The sequence below is a fragment of the Pseudorca crassidens genome, chromosome 4, assembly GCF_039906515.1.
Source record: "Pseudorca crassidens isolate mPseCra1 chromosome 4, mPseCra1.hap1, whole genome shotgun sequence".
NCBI classification, from domain to species: Eukaryota; Metazoa; Chordata; class Mammalia; order Artiodactyla; family Delphinidae; genus Pseudorca; species Pseudorca crassidens.
Window position 1 is genome coordinate 76,250,464 of NC_090299.1, and position 26,414 is coordinate 76,276,877.

Sequence of the window (26,414 nt, forward strand, 5' to 3'; positions counted from 1 at the left end):
CACATGCAAAAGAATGAATGAATCTGGACCACCATCTTACACCATAAACAAAAATTAACTCAAAATGAATTAAAGACTTGAATGTAAGACCTGAAACCATAAAACTCCTAGAACAAAACATAGGGGGTAAGCTCCTTGACATTGGTCTTGGCAATACTTTTTCAAATCTGACACCAAAATGAAAAATAAACAAGTGGAACCACCTCAAATCAAAAAGCTTCTGCACAGCAAAGGAAACCATCAACAAAATGAAAAGGTAACCAACCAGTGGGAGAAAATATTTGCAAATCATATTATCTGATAAGGGGTTAATATCCAAAACATATAAAGAATTCATACAATTCAACAGCCAAAAACCAAACAATCTGATTGAAAAATAGGCAGAGGATCTGGATGGACACTTTTTCCAGAGAAGACAAACTGATGGCCAACAGGTACGTGAAAAGGTGCTCAATGTCACTAATCATCAGGGAAGTGCAAATCAAAATCGCAATAACACTTCACATCTGTTAGAATGACTACTATCAAAAGAGAAGGAATAACAAGTGATGGGGAGGATGTGGAGAAAAGGGAAACCCTTGTGCACTGCTGGTGGGAATGTAAATTGGTGCAGCCACTATGGAAAAAAGTATGAAGGCTCCTCAAAAAATTAAAAATAGAACTACCATCATGATTCAGCAATTCCACTTTTGGGTATTTATCTGAAGGAAACAAAAACACTAACCCGAAAATATATGCACCCCTGTGTTCACTGCAGCATTATTTTTACTAACCAAGACATGCAAGTAACCTAAGTGTCCACTGATGGATGAATAGATAAAGATGTGCTGTATATATATACAATGGAATAATATTCAGCCATAAAAAAGGAAATCTTGTCATTTGCAACAACATGGATGGACCTTGAAGGCATTATGAAAAGTGAAATAAGTCAGACAAAGAAAGACAAATACCATTATGATCTCGTATGTAGAATCTAAAACAAACCAACAATGGAACTCATAGATACAGAGAACTATACTTATAGATACCGTGGTTGCCAGAGGTAGGGGATTGGCGAAGGGGGCAAAAGGTACAAATTTCTAGTTATAAAATAAGTCATAGGGATGTAATGTACAGCATGGTGACTACAGTTAATAATACTATATTTGAAAGTTGCTAAGAGAGTATACCTTAAAAAATTATAACTATGTGTGATGATGAATGTTAACTAGACTTATTGTGGTAGCCATTTCACAATAAAGTATACAAATATTGAATCATTATGTTGCACACCTGAAACGAATATAATGTTGTATGTCCATTATAACTCAATGAAAAAACCTTTAATAAAAAATAATCACAAGTCTCACTGTATAACATTAAGCTATTATAAAACTATTGGGGTTGGAAAGAACCTTAAGAGTCATCTAGTCCAACCCTCAAACTGGACACAAAAGTCTGCTCTCCAACAGCTTATGGTTCTCTGTCTGAATACTTCCAGAAACCCTCAACCAAGGTTCCCAAATCCATTGCTGAATCACTGTTGTTGTCATAAGGTTCTTCCTTAGGTGAACTAAAATCAGCCTTCCTGCAACTTCCACCTTTGATTATAGTTCCACCCTCCAAAACATCATTGAATAAGTTAAATTGTTTTTCAAGATGATTAAAAAAAAAGTACATGCTCATTGTAACAATTAAAACAATATACAAGTATATAGACAGTAAATTGTCTACTTTTAATCTCATGATAATCCTAACCTCCCAATAACCTGTTAACAGTTTATACATCCATATACTTTTTCATTTTATTTTTTAAATTAGAAAGTTTATACCTATCACCCTACAAATTGCCTGTTATCAGTGATCAATATATCATATATTGATTTATTAAGTCAATACACATAAATCAACTTCATTCTTTTCAATAACAGCAAAATGTTCCATAACACGGGTGTACCTCTTTAATAATATTCAGGGTGTTTCAACTTTTTTCTATATGCAAACTATGATACAACAAATATTCTTACACATATTCTTAGTGCTTTTGTTTCTGTGGGATAGGTTCCAAGAAATGTGCTTTCTGGGTCAAGGGTATGAGAATGTGTAATTTTAATAGACATTCTTAGATCACTTTCAAAAAGTTAGGAATTCTTGCACCTAGTGATAGTGTATGAGGGTGCTCATTTCCTCACACATTTCCCAGCAATGGGAGTTAGGAATTTTAAAAAATTAGCCCCAGTTGAAGGGGGAAACGCTGTATGTCATTGCTGTTCTAATTGCATTTTCAGGACTGCTTGTGTGGTTGAGCAACTTTTCAGAGCAACTCTTCACATGTTTATTGGCCATTTGCATTTGTTCTCACTTTAATTCACTATAATTTCTGTTTATTTGCCTTTGGGTCATTTATCAATTTATATGAGCTCTTGTTCATTACAGATATTTACTCTTTATATTTTGCGAATAATTTCTCCATGCTATGACTGTCTTTCAAGTTCGTTTGTTTTTGTTTTTTTTACAGACATTTATTTGTGGTACTGGTTGCCATATAGCATGTAAGCTCCTTGAGAGCAGCGATGCTGGCTCTTTAGCACACTGCTGTATCTTCAGCATCAAGAACAGTGCCTGGGGCTTCCCTGGTGGCGCAGTGGTTGAGAGTCCACCTGCCGATGCAGGAGACGTGGGTTCGTGCCCCGGTCCGGGAAGAGTTCACATGCCGCGCAGCGGCTGGGCCCGTGAGCCATGGCCGCTGAGCCTGTGCTCCACAACGGGAGAGGCCACAACAGTGAGAGGCCCGCGTACCGCAAAAAAAAGAACAGTGCCTGGCACATACTTCGCTCCCAATAAAAATAATGCCTGACTAACTGAATACAAGCTTAAAACTTGTATGTAGCTGTTAACCTTTTCCTTTATGATTTCTGGGTTATCAGAATAGCTCTATTTTATTACTTTTACTTTTCTGTATTTAATCCTTTAATCCATCTTGAAGTTTTTGTTAAAAAAATTTTTTTTTCCTATTTGGAGTGCTAATCCATCTTGAATTTGTTTTGCATGCAGTAGGAAGCGGGGTAAACTGTTTGACCCTGCTTTGGCCACTACTTTGTATAAAAGGCATTATATTAAAGTAAGTTCTAAAAAGAACTTGCATTTTATGTGTTCTATACATTAAAATAGAAGTACACCCTACCAACCATTTTATGTGCTATTAAAATATCTAAAATTAATTATTCAAAAATAAAGATGGTAACTTGCTCTTTGAGATTTCCTTGTTCTGTTTCCCTCCCCAGTTTTTTGTTTTTTTTACCTCCCCACTGGAAAATTTTTAAAATTTTTATGTAATTGGTGCTGAGCTGCTCCCTAGGAGAATTACTTGATAAGAGACCCAGGTGCTGCTTGAGACTTATCCTGCTTAGACAATAAAATTATGTCACAGGCTTGAATGTGGTTGATTATACCTTATATTATAGTCTAGGAACCTTAAAGATAGAAATCATACCTTATTCATTCTACATCCTGCCATAATTCAAAGATTATTTTGATATATTAGGTAGTCAATAATACTTATTTAAATTAATACTGTGGTAGTAGAGCATGTATTTAACTTACCCAAGAGAATTGAGGATATTTTGAAAAAGGCTCAAACAACTGCATATGTCACCCTTGAAGACTCATTTTGCATGTGTGATAACATATCTACCAACTGCAATTAACAGAAGAATTCCCATAGACTTGGTGTGACTGCACTATTGGAAGATCAGAGGCATAATTGGGCATGATGGCAAGATAGAAGATAGCACATTGTTGCAAATACTGTTGATTATATACCCAGTAGGCAGGCCCCTTCTTCCTTGATGGCAAACCAGGCTTTTGTTTGGGTCTTCAGTCTCTCATGCGACAGAAGCAGCTTAATTCTTAAGTGGTGAATTACGACTGGTGTCAGCCCATCATGGTGTCTCATTCCCCTTGGCAGTGATTGGTGCAGGCATGGGTGTGCTCCAATTCTGGCTGATGAGACTCACGAATAAATCTACAGGAGCATTTCTTGGAAAGGTTTTCTCTGATAGCAATGTGGAATGCATGAGCAGATAGGATCCTCTTTTCTCCGGTTGTTGTTGAGCTGTCTCGCAATCACAAGGACCTAAATCCCTCCCCAACTGCTTTTGTCTTTCCTTCATCTCTGTTGTCTCTCTCCTGCTCAATTTTGATTCTACTTCTAGAAGTTTCTCCTTGGTGAAGGACCCTGTCCTGGAAGGGAGTCCTAGTCAGCTGTGAGAATTCACAGGGCTCAGGATGCTCCAGCTCCATAGACCCTCCCATGGGTGCTTGCACTCACCCACTAATGGACTGGGTGCACGACACTTTCCAGTGAGTGAACACCTGTTGGCTATGTTGGAATTTTCCTATTATCAGATCTGTCTTCACCTCATTACTTCCCTCTGCTTCCTTCCACAGAGCTGCTGACATCATGCAGGCCTCCCAGCACAGGGGGCTTGTTTAAAGCCACTTATATTTTGGGATTCACAGGGCTAGCTTGTCACTTTTGTGTGGTAAATGCTGTCCATGGGGTTTTGATTTTGGTATCTAGTGGCTTTATTTTTTACTTTTTAAAAAACTGTAGTAAAATATGCAACATAAAATTTACCATCTTAGCAATTTTTAAGTGTATAGTTCAGTAGTGTTAAGCATATTCACATTGTTGGGCAACAGAGCTCCAGAACTCTTTTCATCTTGCAAAACTGAAACTCTATAGCCACTCAAAAACTCCCTACTCTTCCTTTCCCCCAGGTCCTGGCAACCATCCTTCCAGTGGCTCTGTTTTTATGAGGGGATTGAATTCAGGGAGATCAACAAACTCTGCTGTTGCCACGGTCCCATTATTAAACTGTAACTCCTGGAGACTGGAGCCTGTTCCATGGCCACAGTGCCAGTGTAGCACCTGACACATAGAAAACATGCACATAGTTAACTGACGAAGGAGTCATTCTTAATTCCTGTTGCTTATGGCAGGGTGATAAGGATGCTTTCTTGTACTCATTAAAGTGATTGATGGTTAACATAAAAGTGGCCATCGTTACCTGGACTGATACCTTTCCGGGTCAATATGCAACACGAGCTTCTAGATGGGAGAGCACTGCCAACTCTTGATTACTCAACAAATGGAGGGCAGGAGAAGAAAAGACTAACTCAAATGGATGCTGATTTTAAACTACTTTATATTTTTGCTGTGTATGAATTTGTTGGGGCAGATTTCCTCACTAATTATGTTTGGTTCAGGCTAACATTATAACATAAGCAGTTCCTGGGCACTCTTTGCTGGTAGTGATTTGAAGGGAAGGCGTACATGGGGTGGCATATTAAAAAGTAAACATTTGACACAGGTGTACACAAGGTAGTTAACTAATTGGGCATATTTGAGAGTTGTTGCTATAACGACGGGTGAAATCAAAGGGAATCAAATCTTGCATTCATACAGGGCTTTACAGTTACAAAGAGCCTTCAAATCCATTACCTCATTTCTTTCCCATAACCTTAACCCTTTAATACAGGTCTTGGTAGTTCCATTTTACAGGTGAGGAAATAGACAGGACTGGGAGATTAAGTAATGTGCTCACAATCACACATTTGGTCAATGTATAATCAGGACTCTGACTCTTCTAAGATTAGTGGTTTTAAAATTTTTTTATAATTTTATAAAATTTTATTGTATTTATAGGTTATAGCCACCCTTTTCATTCCTAATACCGAATGTTCATACCCTTTATTTTAATTTTTATTTTATTATTATTTTTAACTGCAGTCTAATTGACCTACAACACCATGTTAATTCCAGGTATACAACACAGTGATTTGATACAAGATTAGTATTTTTAGAACACTATTGTTATACCTGAAGAGTGTGATGATATAGACTACCTCATATTCCATTTTGGAAGCAGGCAGGGTACCAATTATACATATATAAAGACAAAGAGGTTCTGGACTAGTTTGGGCGAGAATAGCCTTCATTTTCTCCATACAGTCCCCCCAAATTACTCCTACCATTCAGTTGCCGCCTCCATCCTTGATTACCACATCTCTAGGCATCCTTGCAGAAAAAGACAGAAAAAGAGGGAAGAAGGGTAAAAGTACCAGGATGACATTTGGGGGCTGTTCCAGAAGCACTGGCACTACAACTAATATGAGGGTAATGACCAGACTGTGAGCCCCTACTGTGTGTGCTGAGTACCACGCTTGAAGACAACCATGAAAAGTAGGCAATATCGTTCCCACTTTACAGATGACAAAACTGAGGCTCAGAGAAGTAACTTGCCCAAGATCATGCATTTAGTAAGTGGGGGAGTGGGAACTTGAACCTCATGCTCTCAAGCATTTATCTCTGCAATACATATGATTTAAATAAGCATAAAAACATTACAGCAATTAGAAATTCACCATACTTAGACCGGAGGATGAACTGAAGTTCATCTTTATACAATTTATGAAAAATCAAAGTATGCTTGTTTTCTAAGCATTTTTACAGCTCTTACCCACAAACAATTAAAAACCCCACTTTCCTTGTTTGAGTTAATTTCAAATGATCCCTTTCCACGTATTTAAAGCAAATAAGGCATGAACCCTCAAATCTGTTAGCCATCATTTCTGTTAAGGAAACTGTTAAGGAGTGAAATATCGTTTCTTTCAAAGTGGTCTCTATGAAGATCTTTGGCACCTTTTACATAGGACTTCTTCCCTCTTCCCACTGAATTTTGGGAATGACATATTTTTCTAGAAAGCTCTTTTTTTTTTTCCCCAGCCATGATCTATGTCATCACCTGCTTCTCAAAAGTAACTGATTACTGTTCAGTGAAATCTGAGGGGGTCTGTGGACTCTCAAACACTGAGCTTCCAGTCATCCTTTAAATTTGCCTCCAGCAACTGTTTCTGAAGTGTAAAACTAATAACTGCTGCCCAGCTATAGCAGACATTGTAGGTAGGCAGACTCTGCCCTAATCTCCACCCTCCTTCTCAGTCTTTCTTGCAGCTAGAGGTAGCCAAGTGACCCATTTTTGGCCAATGAGATAGACGTTTGCTGAGAGTGTACGGGAAACTTTTGCTCACCTGATAAAATGGGACATGGGACAGGCACTGCCCTTTTCCTTGTTCCTTCTAATTGCCTTGAAATTAGGACTCAGTGATCTGAAGTACTGCAGCCTCCTTGTGACCATTAGGCATGAAGTCAAAAGCCAACACACAAGGGACAGCAGAGCACAAAGAACAAACCTGGGTCCTCCAAACTGTTACTGTTGAACTGTTAAACCCACACCAATAGCTGTCTACACCTGGACTCTGTTCTGCAAGCAACCAACCCCCTTCTAAGGGAGCCACTGTAGCCAGGTTTTCTATTACTTGCAGCTGAACATGTTCCTTACTGAGAGACCAGCTCTTGTGCTTTTGGGTGATCATTCTTCTTTTCCCCTTCCCCAAATCTAAACATCCCCTTATATGTTGAAGGAACTGGTATAAGAATGGCACTTTCACATCAGGTACAAGCTCACATAACCTAAAAAGTATTTGCAAACTAAAATATAATGCACACTAAATTACACGACTGATTCAGAAAATTGCTGAGAAATGTTCCTTCACCTCTGACTAAGAATTTCTTCAGTCTGAGATAAATGTCACAATTTCATGAGAAACCTACTATTTCCTGCTTTCTTTGGCAGTATCTGAGGTCAAGGCCTTCTAGTTCTTATGATACACTGTTAGTTTTAAGGACCTCTCAGTGGGTCACATTCTCATTCCACAAAGATGAAGCACACGCACATGAATTCATGTGACACAAGGAAAAAAAAATCCCAAAATCTCCCTGAGACTCAATTTTATTCAAATTGATTAAAAATTTAATTTGTTCTTCACAAAGTTCTCCTTAGGCTCTTCAATGATATAGGTTTTATTTGTTAGAAAACATGTGAAAGCAGCGATTTATCTCATTACCTTTTCTAACTTATTTTGCACTTCCCTCAGAACACTGAATGGCACACTGGTTATTTCACCGAGCAAAGCTTACAGATCCTGGCAGTGTGCTTGCTTTGGGAGTTGGACTACCTTAATTAACCAAGTTAATCACAAGCACTTGGGGAATTATTATTTCATGCTATATTAGACAACTGCCACTGCCAAAACCTTGAATTTAGGTTATTTGCTGAAACAACAGCTTCGGATTCTCTTTCTTTGAAGAAGGATTTTCCATCTTTCTTCAAAAATACATACATGGTTTAACAAAACAAGCACAAGTATATGCATTTCCATACTTTAGTAATAATCAGAGTAACTTAACAATACAGGCGGGACTTCCCTGGTGGTGCAGTGGTTAAGAATCCGCCTGCCAATGCAGGGGACACAGGTTCGAGCCCTGGTCCAGGAAGATCCCACATGCCACGGTGCAACTAAGCCCATGTGCCACAACTACTCAGCTTGTGCTCCAGAGCCCGTGAGCCACAACTGCTGAAGCCCACGTGCCACAACTACTGAAGCCTGCATGCTTAGAGCCGGTGCTCCGCAAGAGAAGCCACCACACTGCAACAAAGAGTAGCCTCCGCTCGCCACAACTAGAGAGACTGCGCGCAGCAACCAAGACCCAACGCAGCCCCCCGCCCAAAACAAAACAAAACAAAACACAATACAGGCAATTTAATGGAGACACAAGTTTAGGAATGGCAACTGAAATGCACAGATCAAGAACTGGAATGAAGCATTTATGTTTAACTGGCTCTGCAACTCAATTTTAGCTTCCTGTGGCTTTAAATGTGGGCACACGGGTATGTGTGTGTGCGCCCATCTACACAACAGCTCACCCAAAATCCTTGCTCCAGCTTCACTGGATTCCCCCTTAATTAGGGCTCTGTTTGGGCATTCAAACTGAATCATGGTTGCCTAATTTATAACGTAGGGATAACACACCACAGGGTTCTGGTGGGGATTAAAAAGGTGATATATGTGTGCATGTAGGTGAAAATGCTTATAAACTGTACTGTGCTATGTTGATTTAAGGTCTTGTTAGTATTCCTCTCTCGCAGTCAAATATGGGAAAAATTCCACCCGAACAATCACATACAGAGTCTCCATTTTATAAATATATTCTCAGCACTGTTTAGTTACTGTCTTAGCTGGAATAACTGCCTTACAAAAGACTTTTGTTGCTGAATGTGCTGGAGATTAAAGGACTTAAGGAAAAAAGAAACAAGGCTTTGCCAGTCTCTTTAAGGACCCAAGGAAAGCCCCAAGGACACGTGCAGTAAAATGTTGTAAGTAGATTCTTTTCCAGTTTTATGAAGTGGAGCAGGCCACAGGCTCTCACTGAAAAGCGGAGAGTAACAGTGCATCTCACAAACTGAGATGAAACAGCGGTCAAACCATGGTCTTGGTATTATGCACACAACTCATATTTAAAGAGATGCTGAGAATCAATTGTACGTATATTTGGCTGTAGTCAAATAAAGCTGTGAAGGCTATTTATTTTCTTCTGTGAAAAAAATACCAAAGACAAACCTTCCAAATTTCACAAAGTTTTTACTGTTTACGTCTCATATAGGTGGCTGCCACTGCAACAGACATTTTCAAGCTACTCTAGCAGGGATGCACGTGCTTTGTATAAACCCCAATTCAATGATGTAAGCAGAGTTCTAGCTGATCTGAACTATTCCCGATGCCTGGCAGTCTTGGACGCAAACTAGATGAGTGGCAGGGCCCTCGGTTTTTTGGCCAGTTGTTACAAATTTCATAAATGGGAACTGGGCTGAAGGAACAACTCTCAATGGTCTCTATGCCATCAGAGTGGGGCAGTCACGAGAATAACCCAAGTCTGAAGATAATTAAAAAGTAATTCCAATGGCATATTGAAATGCTTTGCTTCTGGCCTTTTGTTTAAATTATTTTGGAGAGGCTAATTTTTAACCTGGAATCTACCAATGTCAACATGTATCAAAAAATGTTTAAATGTTCACACCTTTGAATCAGTAATTCTAATTTGCAATCTATTCTAAAGAAATAATGCAGAAGAAAGAAGATCTATATGTCCAAAGATGTGAATTTAAAGCTTGTTTTTGACAGAGGAAAACTGGGGTAAACTATGGCTCATTCAAATGCCTATGCAACATTGTAAATATTTATAAAATATTTTAAACACATGGAAAATAGTTACAAATGAAAAACAAGATGTAAAAAATATATGGATAGCACTATCAAAAATGGCTGTATAATACATGCCTAGAAAAACACTAGAATAAAATATAATAAAATATGAACTGGGTAGAATAAAAATATTAATGATTGATTTCAATGTATTCTACAGATTTCTTTAACATTTTTCTTCAATAACAAAGATCTTTATTGAAAATGAAATTAATTCTGGGAATTAACATTCCCAGAACACACAGCTGAAATTAAATGAACAAGGATATGTAAGTCCAGAATTTAAAACCCACTGTGGTTTGTCCGACAAGCTAAACATCTGATGGCTGTTTAGCAGCTGCAAAATATATCCTCCTGGTCTCAGTAGGTCACTGCCTCTGTTTAAAATTTTGCTTTTACACATTGCCAGGGAATTAGGTAGAGCAAAGTGAATTTACTGAGTTTTTTTCTTAGTGTTACCAAAGTATTTAAACACAATCTTAAAGATTCTTTTGGATCAATATTCTATACTTAGTTCAATTCTGAGCAAACAAAAATAAAATTCACTCGTCTCGTCTCCGGAATGGCACTTTGGGCAAAGTAATAGCTAATTCATTTATCTACTACACACCTAGCCATAGTTACATTCTTTATAAGCTCTTAAGTCTATAATTAAATTATGATGTATTCATAGGCCACAAACATGAATGTACTTTTGTTCATCTTTTCCCTTCCAGTATAAACTGCACAGAAAATAAATGCTTCCAATGATAAAGAGTTGCGTACATATGTGTGTGTATTCTTTGCTCCTATGCATTCTTATTAACCTGACTTACAAAGGGCTCTTTTATTTTAGTGTAAATGCCACTTCTGCCTTCCCACACTTTACCAACCACCAGATGGACCACAGGTTTGTAGGCTTCTTAGAGAAGGGACATTATCGTCCTCACCACTGCAAATTTCCTTATTATGGCACCTTGCACAGCATTTACAGAAAGCAGGCACTTGACTGACAGGGAAGTCATTATCATTTTCCACTTCTAATGACAGCGAGGACCAGGTAACCGTTGTTTCCCGAGTTACGTGATGCGTGAACTCATAGGAGCCAGGAGACAGCCCGACTGCTAAGCGTAAACCTGGAGAGGGATGAGAGGCCCGGCTGCGGGCAAGGTGAGGGATGGCACCATGAGCCTGGCTCTGCGTGAGGGAAGGAAGGGCACCCAGGAGACCAGCTGGTGGTAAGGCTGGAGAGAGAAACGGGAGGACCTTCCTGCCACCCTACAAAGACTTAGTAAAATCTACACTTCTCATGAACGCCTTTGGGATGGGAGTCCTGCTTGCAGGTGGGTGCAGGGCAAAAATAAAGACTGATCACGGGGACAGTCAACACAGGGATAGCACATGTGTTTGTTAAACTGGGTCACGGGTCCAAGAATAATCTTCTAAGCACCTGCTTAGCGCGCACCTCCAAGCACCAGAACTATGCAAAGGAGGCATAACCCATACGTGTGCTCTGCTTTCAGAAACGCTGGTAGTTCCCTATTGCTTGTCACTGATCTGACCCTTTCTAACAGTGTTGATCATCATTATTTGTGGGTTCCGTATTTGCGAATCCACCTACTTGCTAAAATTGATTGGTAACCCCCAAATCAAATCATCCTTGGACATGCACAGAGTGGCAAAAAACGTGAGGCCCAGCTGAGGTCGAACAAGGCGACACCCCCCTTCTCGTTCCTCGTCTCACACTGTAACCTTGCGGTCTATTTAGTGCCACTGAGAATTCAACAGTGAACAAAAAGGATAAAAAGCACTGGGCTCACGGGACTTATGTTCTAGTGACGCGACTGAAAGGTTGGATTGTGCGCGTTTAGGTGAATACTTAAAGTACTGCGGTACTCAAACTTTTATTAATACCAACAAGACGGATGGATGTAGAAATACTTTCATTGCGTCCGATTCAGATTACAGCACTGAAACAGTCAAGGAAGCAGTTAAGCCACCACGCTGCTTGTGTTGTATCGAGTGATCATGTCTTCTAGGGCTTCCGCTTCCTGCGGTGTACTAGATAGCCTGAAAAGTCATCCTGCTGTAAAACACGAGAAGCTGGATGAACTGAGCAAAAATTGGCCCATCATTACTATAATTATCCCGAGGAAACGATGCACCGCCTAGGTCACACGAAGTCTTTTAAGAACAATGGTTCCGAACCTCGCCTGGACATTAAATCATCTGAGGAGCTTTTAAAAGTCCTGCTGCCCAGATCACAAGCAAACCAATTAAACCAGAATCTTGGAGCGGCACTCAGGCATCAGCAATTTTATAAAACTCCCTAGGTGATCTGGTGTCCAGCCAAGGTCAAGAACTACTGCTTTAGAAGGTGATAGGGTATATAGTGCATGGAGAGGCAGTAGTCCCAATGTTCTGTCAACTTCACTCAAAATTACCGACGCTGGGGAATCTGCAAAGTTATCCAGCTTCTTAAATCTCTTCTCCACAACCTCATTTCTTCTGCTTTCCCCCTTTATACTGGGAAGTGGATGCTATCACTTTTCAGATGGATGCAAAGAACCAACCTAAGTGGGTACCTTCCTGAGTCTAAATATGCCCGTTTATAGTTAAACATTTGAGTTTTTAAAATGAGTTCCCGCTAAGCTAAGGCTACATATGAAAGCCAAAGAAGAGACACGTGAATTGCAAACAAAAGACTTTATTATTTCCATCAATAAGTCTCTAAAAGTCAAGGGTAATACCCAATATGGACTTAATGGATACTAATCATACTCTTCCTCTGCCAATCTCTGTGTTTTTGGTTCACATTCCTCTTTGGAGACAATAACTCCATTTTTTTTTTTTTTAAATGAACCAACCAGCAAAACCCCACAACATTTCCTATACATGTAGGGAAGAAATAGACCAGTAATTACTGAATTTGAGTGTCCTGAAAATCCAAAATATCCTCTATACCTAAAAGGTGTTATTAGAAAATACTGTGTGTGACCTGCGCTCAAAGATGGAAATATTCCATGCTGTAAAAGCAAAGTGAATCCTCCGGCAGGTATCCTGCGGGGTTCCCATGTGATTGTGCATTTGGACTCTGGGATCTCTCCCCGATGGAGTAGGACTCCCTGTCCCGGAATCCTTGAAGTGCAAGAACAAGAGCTAGATGGAAGTTTCCAGGGATTTGTTTATAAGAACATTACACTGCTATTTTGTTTGCATAGATCTAAACACAGGTTTCAGATCTAACCTGGAGATAGTTTGGATTGGTCAAAGTTAAGACATCAAGACGTCACAGTCAAGGCACTTATAAACTAACTCATACCAGGGTTTATGATGCTAATAACAATAAAAACTGAAATGAAAACAGCATTTAATGAGACTTTACTATATGCCAGGTACCAGTGCTTTTCACGTATCTCACTTAAGCTCCCAACAACCCTAAGTGGCAGACAGTATTATTATACTTGATTTGCAAGTAAGAAAACTATGAATCAAGGAGGTTAGAGTCACACAAACAGTTAAGTGGCGGAGAGGAATTTGACTCAGGTGGTCCGAGTCCAAAGTTCACCCACTCACCCCTCTGCTGTATTTTCCCATGCATACCAGGCACATTTTGGTTTCTGGTGACCAGCATAGTCACAAGAGTTGAAGACAAGAGTCAGGCCTGGGGTCAGCCTTGGGGACCTGTTAAGCCCATGGTCACCATGGGATGTGGCCATCTCCCCAACCCTCTGGACTGGACCTGAGAGGGGTCACAGGGTTTGGGGCTGATTACACGGAATGGATTAGGCTCCTAAGACATCTGAAAAACTGCATCCCAAAGGAGTATCAAGAAGAGAAGGGACAGCCAACTCCTGGCTGACGTGGACCGAGCTGGCTGCGTTATAGGGGTGGCACACCAAGTGTCCGCGTCTTCATTGTCTTGTGGGGGAAGCCAGGAGATGGCTCATGAGTCTGGGGATGGAGTTGAGGAAGCAGATTGAGCAGAGCTCACCATTTATAAAGTTGCCGGCCAGGCTCTGTAGCTAAGAAAGGGGTGGGAGGTGGAGAAAGAACACCACATTTCTTTGCACTCAGTCAGACAGGAAAAAGGGGCAGCGTGTAATGACAGGCCAGGCAGAGCGGGTGAAAAGAAAGAGGCTTCAGATGAGGCGGGGCTGACAACCTGCCCACATCACGACTGGGTCCTGAACAGGCCTGCCCTGGCCCTGACAGTTATCTTCTAGTGCATCAAAGGCTCGGCGGTATAGAAACAGCCAAGCTGGATCAGCTTCTGTCTTCTGCTCTGCAGCTCTGATCTGAGACACACCTGAGCAGAGAGCGGCCTCTGGCTCCACAGTCCTGACCTGTCAAAACTCAGGCAGCATCTTCATCTTTGCCCCAGCCTGCCCTCTCCAGCTGGGCTGAGCATCTCTAATAAGCGGCCTCGCTGCACGGATCCCTGGCCTCACCTCCTCTAACTCAGAGCTGCACCGCCGCCTGGGCACTTCATTCTGGATCACGCGCTCTACGGCTTCCTGAGGGGTGTCCCCTGGAAGCCAGGGCTGCGGTGTAATTGCTGCAGCTGCTATTGAAATTCACTTTTGGATTTCCGTTCCCTGAGCAGAAAGTTCTGAAAGCTCCCAGGGAGAAGGGAGCAGGCTTTGCATCCTGCAGGCTTGGGCTATCCTGAAAATTCCTAAAGCCTCATTTCTGTGTGGTCTCTTTCAAAACCTTCTGAAGGTCCCAGGAGATCTATTTCTTGATAACTTTTTCTCCCTTGCTTGAGGTCGGGCCAGAAGAGAGCTGAACAGATGTCAGATCTGAAGCTTTCCCAATTCAACCAGTTGACCACCGGCCTGCTAATCTGCCCGAATGTAAATGAAATGTCTTTGAGCTTTTCTCACTCAGAGAAAAAGACAAGATTCCAAAAAAGCGAGAGACATCCCTTCTTCAAGAAAAACAACATGAAAGAACAGGGTGATTGGAGTCAGCTGCATTTCTGCCTGTTAGAATATTAAAGTGTGCGTGTCTTCCTCTTTCTCATAAAGTCACAATGGATTACCTTGAGTTCTCAAACTCCTACATGGATTTTTCCTTCTTCTGCCAGTTGTCACTTGACTGACAAAAAATATGCTTCAGTCCCTAAAAATGCAAATTCCCTGAAGAGAGTACTGACCTACAATGAACTACAGCTGAGATGTGGAGTAAATGTTATTATCCCAGCTAGGAATATTGATGGCTCCATGCTGGGGGCAGGCCTCAGTCAGCACTCAGGGCTAAAACCTCAGGTGAAAGCACACACTTGAGCGTGTTGACAGTTATCTTAGTGATTTTCTCCTATATCCTGCTTGGAGTTACCAGAAAGGCCTGGCCAGTGATCAAACACCACACACAAACGTTATACCCCAAGAGGTCCTGCTTGGGAAAATATCCAGGCCAGCTGCCCCCAGCATACTGGATCTTTAAGAGCCTCTTGGTTGCAATTAAAGACACTGGCTCTCTGACTTCCAATCTGGCCCTGGAAGGGCTGACTCTAGACTGGGCTCAGGGATCTGTACAAAGGCGCCCCAGAGACACTCATTCATTGAAGACATACCATCTTTTGCTGAATATATTATGACATTTATTACAAGGTGTACCACATTACCACAAAAAGCTAATTAAACTATGATATCAACTCTGTTATCATATAGAATTTCTCTTTTATGCTATTGAAAGAGCTCTTTTAGAGCAGTTTAGACGGGAATGTATCACATATCCCCCTTGTCGATTCATCAAAAGGCAAACAGAAGCAAGATAAATTCATTAAGCTCTTCCTAATGCTTTTTCACACCCAAGAGTTTGACTTTGTGAATCCCTTTTGTTTTAAGCTGTTAATTTGGAAATAATTTTAGGTTTACAGAAGAGAAAGACAGTATGTACACAGAGCCGATGCCACTGGGTCTGCATGCCACACTGTGAACAGCAAGGCTGTAGCAGAATTCCTAGATTTATGTACCAGAACTGCTAGTTACTGGCTGTGTGATGGCTGACCTTCAGTTCCTTATTTGGAAACTGGGATAATCATTCCCCTTATCTTCCAAGGCTGTTGTGAGGTTTTGGAGGAAACATCCACAGAAACCCTAAGTGCTGCACAAACATCAGTTATCATTAACACACCCTACAAGGCACTATGTAGGGTTCTGGTCCCAAAGGAGTTTACAGTCCAGTCAATAACGGTTCTTTGCATTTATTTGGTGCCGCACAGTTTTACAGGGACTTCATATCCATTCTATAATCTGACCTTCGCATTGATCCTGTGAAGTAGGTAGACTATACTGTGCCTTCATTTATTATATATGTTACCCTGAGGTTTGGAGGGGGTTCCTTTCTCATAGTGGTAAACTCTACTTTGAGCACGTTGGCTTGTCCTTGGCCTTGCCAACACTCTTACTGTAAGTAACTTCAGACCATGTGAACGGGGCTTTGTCAACAGTGGGTTACTAGGTCTGTCTAACCTGGTCTGAACCTTTCTTACTTTTCAGACACCAAACTTTGCAACCTGGACCTGCTTTGGGGCCCAGGCAATTTCATGGATGCCTCCTCTCTCTGGGAACCCACTGCTTGGTGGAGGCCCTGAGCGGGTGGGGCTCTTGCTAGCTCCAGCTCTTTCTAATTAACCTCACCCTGCTTTCCTCCTAGGATGGTTAAGTCAATTCAACAGATAAGCATTTTCAAAGGCACCGGATCACTTGCCATTAAACCAGCTTGGGATAAAACAGAATTCAACCATTTTAAACATTAATTTTCAGCCAAGAATAAAACACCCCTCCCTCCATTATCAACCTGTTTTTTTTTTTTTTTTCTCCTGACCTCCTCACTTTCTCTTGGAGACTTCATGGGGGTAGTGGGACACTGGTGGGGTGATGGTCTATGATCAACCTGAAAAATCCACACAAGTCAGGCTTGGCAAAGCTTTCCTTAGAGATTTCTATAGTCCCTCCCACTCTCCTACCCCCCTCATAAAGAGTAAAGGACTCACTGGGAAATCTTTAAAATTTCCTAAAGTAACTAGACTCATTCATTTACATATTCCTAAGTCTGCTTCCATCTCAAAGCTTTTTAACGGTGCCACTCCCGGATCTAAACTACAAAAAACGTTAGTCATATGTTCCCTGGCTTAAAAATTCTTTTGACAATAATTCACCTTTTTTTTGTTTTTTTTTTCAAACAGTTGCTAAAAACAAGATGTTATTTATCTTACAATTAAAAACACAGATGAGGTGAGATCATTTGTGGGGTAGCTTGAGGTAAAGGAAGCACCATAATCTTATCCACTGTGGGGAGGAATTTAGAATGAGGGAAGGCTGGCTGGCCTTGGACCCTATCCAAGGGAGTTCTGTCACTAAACTACCCAAAAGAGAGCCTTATAAGGCAGTTTCTTCTAGAAGGCAAGTCTGTAATAAACCCTGAGGGCAGGCTCTAGAGAAAGATGGAAATCGTATCTAAGGGCATCAAATAAATGCCTTCTCAGCTCAATCACTCCGTAGCGTAGGTCTAGAGTGCAAAAGATCTTAAAAGTTATAACATCCTCTCCCAGACACTTCCCCTCCTCCCTTACGAAGCTGAGAGATAACCTAAAAGGGAATCTTGGAAACAGAATTCTCCTGACTCCCACATAGCACTTACAGTATCCAACAGCTTTTATTGCAAGTTCTTCCTGGTGTGCAATTTAAATGTGCCTTGTGGCTATTTAATTCCAGCCTGTTAATTCCTCTCCCAAAGAGCTGTAGAACAGTAGGTCAGGCACCTTCCATTTAATTCCCAAACCACAAAGAAACATTAACTTGTTCTTTCGATTACATTCCTTTAAAAGAATCTTGTGTGCGTGTGTGTGTGTGTGTGTGTGTGTGTTTGAAACTCTTGTATTTTATTTTTTTAACATCTTTATTGGAGTATAATTGCTTCACAATGGTGTGTTAGTTTCTGCTGTATAACAAAGTGAATCAGCTATACATATACATATATCCCCGTATCTCTTCCTTCTTGCATCTCCCTCCCTCCTACCCTCCCCATCCCACCGCTCTAGGTGGTCACAAAGCACCCAAGCTGATCTCCCTGTGCTATGCGGCTGCTTCCCACTAGCTATCTATTTTACGTTTGGTAATGTGTATATGTCCATGCCACTGTCTCACTTTGTCCCAGTTTACCCTTCCCCCTCCCCGTATCCTCAAGTCCATTCTCTAGACTTTTAAAAGAATCTTAAGGCAACCTATGGAATAGGAGAAAATATTTGCAAATGATGCAACCAACAAGGGCTTAATTTCCAAAATATACAAACACCTTACACAACTCAAACACAAAAACCCAAACAACTCAGTCGAAAAATGGGCAGAAGACCTAAATAGACATTTCTCCAAAGAAGCCATACAGATGGCCAAGAGGCACATGAAAAGATGCTCAACATCACTAATTATTAGAGAAATGCAAATCAAAACTACAATGAGGTATCACCTCACACCAGTCAGAATGGCCATCGTTAAAAAGTCTATAAATAAAAAATGCTGGAGAGGGTGTGGAGAAAAGGAAACCCTCTTGCACTGTTGGTGGGAATGTAAATTGATACAGCCACTATGGAGAACAGTACAGAGGTTCCTCAGAAAACTAAAAATAGAATTACCATATGACCCAGCAATCCCACTCCTGGCCATTCATCCAGACAAAACTCTAATCCAAAAAGATACAAGCACCACTATGTTCATAGCAGCACCATTCACGATAGCCAAGACATGGAAACAACCTAAATGTCCATCAACAAATGAATGGATGAAGAAGATGTGGTACATATATACAATGGAATACTACTTGGCCATAAAAAAGAACAAAATAATGCCATTTGCAGCAACATGGATGCAACTAGAGATTATCATACTAAGTGAAGTCAGAAACAGAAAGACAAATACCCTATGATATCCACTTATATGTGGTATCTAAAATATGACATAAATGAACCTATCTACAAAACAGACTCACAGACATAGAGAACAGACTTGTGGTTGCCAAGGTGGGGGGAGGGGAGGGATGGACCGGGAGTTTGGGGTTAGTTGATGCAAACTATTACGTATAGAATGGATAAACAACAAGGTCCTACTGCATAGCACAGGGAACTATATTCAACATCATGACATAAACCATAATGGAAAAGAATACAAAAAAGAATGTATATATATGTATAACTGAGTCACTTTGCCATACAGCAGAAATTAACACATTGTAGATCAACTGTACTTCAATAAAAAAATAATTTAAAAAAAGAATCTTAAGTCCTTTAAGACCTTCTTCAAGGCTGCCTATTTTATTTTCTAAAGCTTCTTCAGGTTTTCAATTCTTTCCTAAGATGCAGTGATTAAAACTGGGTAAAGGGATAAGAACGAACCAACAACTCACTCAACTTTCTGGAACTTTCTGTCTGAAAAAGGGCAACTGAAGCCAGAAGAATATTTTAAAGCATTTCTATTGGGCTGGGGTAGACTCTTTGAGATGTGACTTTTTCTGATTCTGATCTAAAAGCGAGGTGAGTCAATGTCAGATGTATTCCCTGGTCTACACATCAGACAGGCAGAAGATGCAAGGAGAGAAGAGGGCAGACATGCAGCAGAGCCCATTGCCTGCATTTCCAATGAGAAGGCATTTTGAGAGGAGTCCTGTGTTTAATCAACAAATATTTAGGGAGTGTCCAACCATTAGCCAGCCACTGTGTTTATGAAGAATAATCAAGATGGAGTCCCTCTTCTAGGATGCTCCCAGTCTAGTGGGGAAGACAGACATTCAAAGAGCTCTTTGGAGTCAGTGGAAGATGCTGTACCAACTAGAAGAGTTCTTTCTCTCCTCAGGAGCTCTGTTCCCTTTCCTGAAATCCTCACGAGGGTCCTCGGCATGGCTTGGCCCACCTCACTTAATACTGCTCAACCATCCCTAAGTCTCTATCCTTTGCCCTGGTGTACATTCTTTACAGCACATACTACTACATGAAAGTATCTGTTTACTTGTTTCTGTCTAAAGCTTATGGTAAATGCCACAAGAGAGGGATCTTGTCTATCTTATTCAAGTCTGCTTACCCCGACAACAGAAGAGTGCCTGGCAAATTCATATATTCATTCATTCATTCAACATATATTCAAAGCATCTACTAGTGCCAGGCACTGATCTCGGCCCTTGAGGATAGAACAGGGAGCAAGAATTTCCTTCCCTCCTGGAGCTTACTTTCAAGTTGAATAATGACAACAGTAAACATTCATTGAGTGCTTTCTATGGATTATCTTATTGAATCCTCACAACAATTCTATGAGATAGGTATGATTATAATCGTTATATTATAGGTGAGTAACCAAGGCCCAGAGAGGTCAAGGAACATGCTCAAAGCTCAGTAAGTGGCAGGGTTAAGATTTACACTCAGGGAGTCTGGTTCTAGAGTTCTGCATCTTAACTATTCTGCTAGAATGTCTCTTGTTCACATATACATAGTACATGTGCAATGAATATTGTTTAAAAAATTGCTAGAGGGCAGAGGAGCTGAATAGGTATTTTTCCAAAGAAGACATACAGATGGCCAATAGGCACATGAAAAGATGTTCAACATCACTAATTATTAGGGAAATGCAAATCAAAACCACAATGAGCTATCACCTCAAACCTGTGTCAGAATGGCTATTATCAGAAGAGGATGTGGAGAAAAGGCAACCTTTGTACACTGTTGGTGGGAATGTATATTGGTGCAACCACTATGGAAAACAGTATGGATATTCCTCAAAAAATTAAGAATAGAACTACCATACAATTCTACTATCCCACTTCTGGCTATTTACCTAAAGAATAAGAAAACACTAATTTGAAAAGAAATACACACCTTATGTTCATCACAGCATTATTTACAACAGCCAAGATACGGAAACAATGTTAAGTGCCCATCCATGCATGAATGGATAAAGATGTGGTACATATACACAATGGAATACCACTCAGCCATAAAAAAAGGTGAAATCTTGTCATTGGCAACAACATGGATGGACCTTGATGGTATTGTGCTAAGTAAAGTAAGTCAGACGGAGAAGGATAAATATTGTATGATTTCACTCATATGTGGAATCTAGAAAAAATAAAACCCTAAATTAAATAAACAAAGCAAACAAAAATAAACATGTAGATACAGAGAACATAGCAGTGGTTACCAGAGGGGGTAGGGTGGGGGAGATGGCAAAATGGGTAAAGGGGGTCAACTGTATGGTGACAGATGGAAACGAAATTTTTGGTGGTGAGCACCCTGTTGGGTATACAGAAGTAGAAACATAATATTGTATACGTGAAACTTATCTAATGTTATAAATTAATGTTACGCCAATAAAAAATTTTAAAAAGTAACACCCTCCACCCACCCCCCCCCACAAAATGTATAAACAGAATCAGAACATAAAAAAAAGTCTGGGGTCTTCCCTGGTGGCGCAGTGGTTGAGAGTCCGCCTGCCGATGCAGGGGACACGGGTTTGTGCACCGGTCCGGGAAGATCCCACATGCCGCGGAGCGGCTGGGCCCGTGAGCCATGGCCGCTGAGCCTGCGCGTCCGGAGCCTGTGCTCCGCAACGGGAGAGGCCACAACAGCGAGAGGCCCGAGTACCGCAAAAAAAAAAAAAAAAAAAGTCTGGAAGCCTACACAGAGCTACAAAAGGACAAAGACATCATTATGGGGGGTGGAGAGGGGAAAGACAAGGGGTTTCACAAAGAAAGTGACACCAGCTGATCCTTCAAGGCTAAGAGTTCAAAGGGTGGAAAGATAAGTGAGGGTGTGATTATAAACAACAGCAAAGAGCAAACAATTACGGTGGCCGGACCACAAAGGGGGTTGGACAGAAGAGGCCAAAATAAGAGTTATTGCTAGGTAGTTTTTTAACTTGCTACTAAAGGTACTAGCAAGGAAGACCCTTAAGAGTGAATTCTGATTCCACAAATAAAAATTAATTCTAAGGAAGAAGAGGGGATGGGACCCAAAGGAAACAAAGGATTGCCAAGGAGCTCAGCTATAACGGACCATGAACAAAAGGAGTAACCAAGAACCGGAATAAAGGAGCACCATGTTCTCTTCTAACTGTGAGATTTTATTACACATCTTGGTGTCTCTGTTAACTTTTTATTAAACTGAATTTTCAAATCTCCTCTTCCAGTTTCGCATGACTTCAGGGACTGAATAAGATCTAATGGCACTAAATTAATGATAACAGTTTTAGATTTGAGATTATTACGTCACTACCTTTTAGATAGATTTTTTTTTAGAAAGATGGCTTTGCCTCTTATCACAGAGGCACAGAAAACAAGCAGACCAAGGTCTCTCCACAGAAGGTGGGTAAGTGTTGACCTCAGAAAAGAAGGGACTGGGAAAAGATTCAGAGTGGCTCCAGGGCAAGCACTCTGGGAGGTAGGTTTGTAACTTGCACGGATACTTTGTTAATCAACAAGACCAGAACTGTTTTGTGCATCCTCAGCTGTAAAGCATCTTAGCACAGTGCTGACACCTGACAGATGCTCAATAAATGCGGGTTAAATGAGACCAATCACCAGAAGGAATGATGCCCCCTCCCTCTCAATACTTGAGGAAGCATAAAGTTTCTTCCGCGGGTAGAAGAACCCTTTCTAGGCTGGAAGAACCTAGAAAATGCATTTCCTATTCTTTGCAAAGCCCCAATACTAAATGGCACAGAAGTTAATGGCACTCTGACGGGTTTGCTTCTATAATTGTTAAAACACTTCCAGGAGTCAGCAGAAATATATTAGGAGATCTGGCTTTAGCCCCATTTATCTCTGCTGTGGAAAAGTACTCTGGTGGACCTCACATTCTTTTCTGCTCTCCCTGGCATTCTTCTATAAATGGCCCGAGGCACTAGACCCCTTATCTCTAAATTTAGGTTGGGAAGAAAGGTTAATCTATGACAAGGTTTCCAGTTTTAGATGCTATTTCTCTTAACATTTTCCCCAAACATAAAGAAAAACTAGGTCTGTACCCTCCTGAGGTTTGCACTCTAGAGATGCTGAGGATCTGCTTTTCATGATTACGAGGTTATATGACTACTTCTATATGACTATCAGTCTCAATATTTTATAATTGCACTGTATGAGGGTTTAGAGATGTAAATAGCACGAGAGAAGATGGATAAAACTAGCTACAGGCTAGAATTGACAATAATACTTAAATAATCACCAAGCTATCCTTCTGCTCTGATAAGGCAAGTTCCAGTGATTTGGAAAGACTGGGGAAAAATTCCCCTTGGAATGTGTAAGAAAAATGTCAATATTTGGAGTGAATTCTTAAGCTATGCTCATTTCTCTTTTCATGGTGTGACTGATAAATTAGACCCAAAGGGCTGTTTCTGTGGGGAAAGTGTGTGATTATTTTGGATTGTGATTTAAGTTTAAGGTGATGATAATATAGTTAACAGTAAGCTGGTTACACTATTTAAGGCTTTCAATAGTGAACTCTGAAATCAGTGGCAGATGACCTATTAGCCATGTGGACTTCTGGGAAAAACTAAAAAAAAAAGAATTACTTGGAAAGCTTGGAGAAAGTCTGAACTGTGTTAAAGAAGCAACTGCTTCTGTCATTTCAGGAGAACTGCCTCTTCTCTCCCTTTTTCCTACCTTGGCTGGGACCAGGAGAGAGACTGCCAAGGTTGCATTTCTAACCTTCCCTTGAAACTACTGCCTAAGCAGACATTAGAATTAAAAGCTCTTTTTTTTTTTTCTTTTTTGCAAGTCCAGACTCTATTTTCCCCTTTCATTTATGGCAAGCCTGGACTTGTTTGGAATAAAATAAACGATCAAACATAACCTCAAAGGCATTCCTGCTGAACAGTGCATCCTGGGGACAAATTACACAAGAAAGGAAAAAGAAAAACAAAATGGTCATAAGGTTCACAACACAAACGACATCATAAAAACATCCTTCAAAGAGTTTGTATTTTTTCGCCCACAAATAATTAGCTAGTTAGATTACTGTTTGAGAATCTGTAACTTCCAGTAAGTGAATTATTTTCCTTAATATTAAGAAACCATGAAATCCAATTTTTAAAATTCTTACAATCTAACCAATCAAACATGGGACAAACAACTTCTCTCTGAAAGTCCTTATACTGTATTTCATCGTCAAACGCCTTTCTCCTATCTCTTGACTTCATCTCTATACACTCAAGCCAAGAAAGAATGGAGAGAAAATGACATTTTTGGGTTCCTAGAAGAGTGGGGGCAGCTTTTGCGAATCAACTTGCCGGCTGTTAGCATGAGCTGGGTGAGCTTTGGGGACGGGAGAATCTGTGGTATCTGGAAATCTTTTCTATACATACACTCGCCCTGCAAGTCCTCACTTTCTTGGCGCACGCATCAATCTCTCAAAACCACCAAAAAAAGAGAAGGGGAGGCGTCGCCCATCCCTCCCGGCATCACGCGGCTGCCAACTCCCCCCTCCCCGAGTCTGCCCGGATGCCCACGGGAGAAGCCGCGGGAACCAGCCAGGTGCGCCGGCCGCGGACGCCCTGTCGGCTCTTCCCCGCAAGGCGGCGCCTGGTTCTCCCCGCCCGGCGGGGCGGGGTCGGAGTCGGAGGGGAAAGCGCACATGCCCACCTTGCTCGCAGGTGCCCTTGCTGACCTGGGTGATAGCCTTCTCCCCGCGGCTCTCGGCCTTCAGGCTGGCGGCGCGCAGCTGGCAGCCGCTGGGGTAGGTGATGCCGTTGCTGCCGCACACCGGGTAGCGGCTCTTGCACACGCACACGCCGCTCACCTCCGGGCCGCCGGCTGCTGCCCCGGCTTTACCCTTCCGCCTCTTGCGGCTCTTCACGCACTCCATCCCCGGCGCGCAGTGCCCCCTGCCGGCGCCGCTGCCCCCGCACGGCTCGCCCTCGCCGCGGGCGCACACCGGGCAGCAGCCGCACGCGTCGCGGGTCTCGCCCAGCTGGCAGCCCCGCGGGGGCAGGGGCGGGCAGGCGGCCGGCTCGCAGGGGCCGCAGGCGTCCGAAGAGGAGGAAGAGGAGAGGGGCAGAAGCAGGAGCAGCAGCCCGGCTGCACCGAGGAGCAAGGCGGACAGCGGCGGCCGCTCCATGGCGTGGAGCGTGGGCGGCGGCGGGAGCGTGAGTGAGGCGCGTCCCGCCGGCCAGCGCTTTAAATCCGGCGCCCCGCCCGCCCGGGCGGCGGGAACCACACCCCCCGGGCGGCTAGAGCTTGGCCGCCTCGTCCGCACCGCCCCTCCCGGGACCGCGGGGCTCGAGCGCGCCCCTGCTGGCGGGGCATCCGCTGGGCCCGGGAACGCTCCGTCTCACGCCTCTTCGCTTTTGGTTTTGGCTCTGAGCGCACCCCGCCGGCTGCTGCTGAGCCCCCTGCTCCCGAGGGCTGCACCCCGTCCTTTGGGGCTCTCCCGCAGTGAAGACAGTTCCCTCCCCTCTGGTCCCTCTACTCTCGCAGTCCGGGCATTCATACTTATTAACAACAGCTTTGAGATGACCCCATGTGTAATCCATTATATTCTCCGTGAGTCTGGGAGACCTGAGTGTTGATTGCTCTGCGGTTTGGGAAGCTCTTTTAAGAACAATTAGTTTTTCAAACCCCGCTTGGGGATTTTGTGTCCCCGTTGGCCACAGGCCCGGTGTGGTCTTGGGTGCCAAGCTAAAAGGACAAACCGTTGCCAACCACTCCTGTTCTCAGCACCTCATAACTGCTTCCTTATGCCAAGTTTTAAGTCTGAGTTCTGGAACCCATGCGAGAACAAGTCATGTCTTCAGTTTATAATATGTGGTGCTGGACCTCCATCAAACCTGTCCGGAGAACTGAGCACAGCTGGGGGTGCCACTGAGGCCCCTAAAGCACCCCAGTTTTCACCAGTCATTCCGTGAGGTTTTTGATATAAACGACTGACAATTCCTCCTCAGTCTTTCTCAAAAGTGCTCTGCAAGCTCAACTTCAAAGCTTTTTTTCCAAGAAAAAGGGCTCTTCAAATCCCTCTTACCCAGACTTTTGTTTCCATGTTTATTAGATACACAACACTGCAGTGTGCGTCATTCTGCACGTCACATCTGAGTTCTTTTTTCTTAGCACAAATCCAAGGATGTATAGGATTGCTAACTCAAAGTGTGCGGTTCACTATGCCACCAGCAATGTATAGATGTCACTCTCACCAGTCTTCCTGGGATAATCATTGTAAACTTTTCTGAAAATTAGATAGTCACAAAACTCAGAGAATAAAAAACCAAGCACCCTCCTAACCAGAAAACCTAGTACCTATTCTTTGGCCTCTC

General features: G+C 42.1%; 1 protein-coding gene across 1 annotated transcript in view; it reads right to left on the reverse strand.

Moving 5' to 3' along the window:
* IGFBP7 (insulin like growth factor binding protein 7) overlaps positions 1 to 25,268 on the reverse strand; it is a 74,537-nt gene extending 49,269 nt beyond the window's left edge. The window contains exon 1 of the mRNA XM_067736129.1: positions 24,751 to 25,268. Coding sequence (XP_067592230.1) covers positions 24,751 to 25,225 — 475 coding nt within the window. The 5' untranslated portion in view covers positions 25,226 to 25,268. The remainder of the gene's footprint in view (positions 1 to 24,750) is intronic.
* Between the last annotated feature and the right edge of the window lie 1,146 nt (positions 25,269 to 26,414).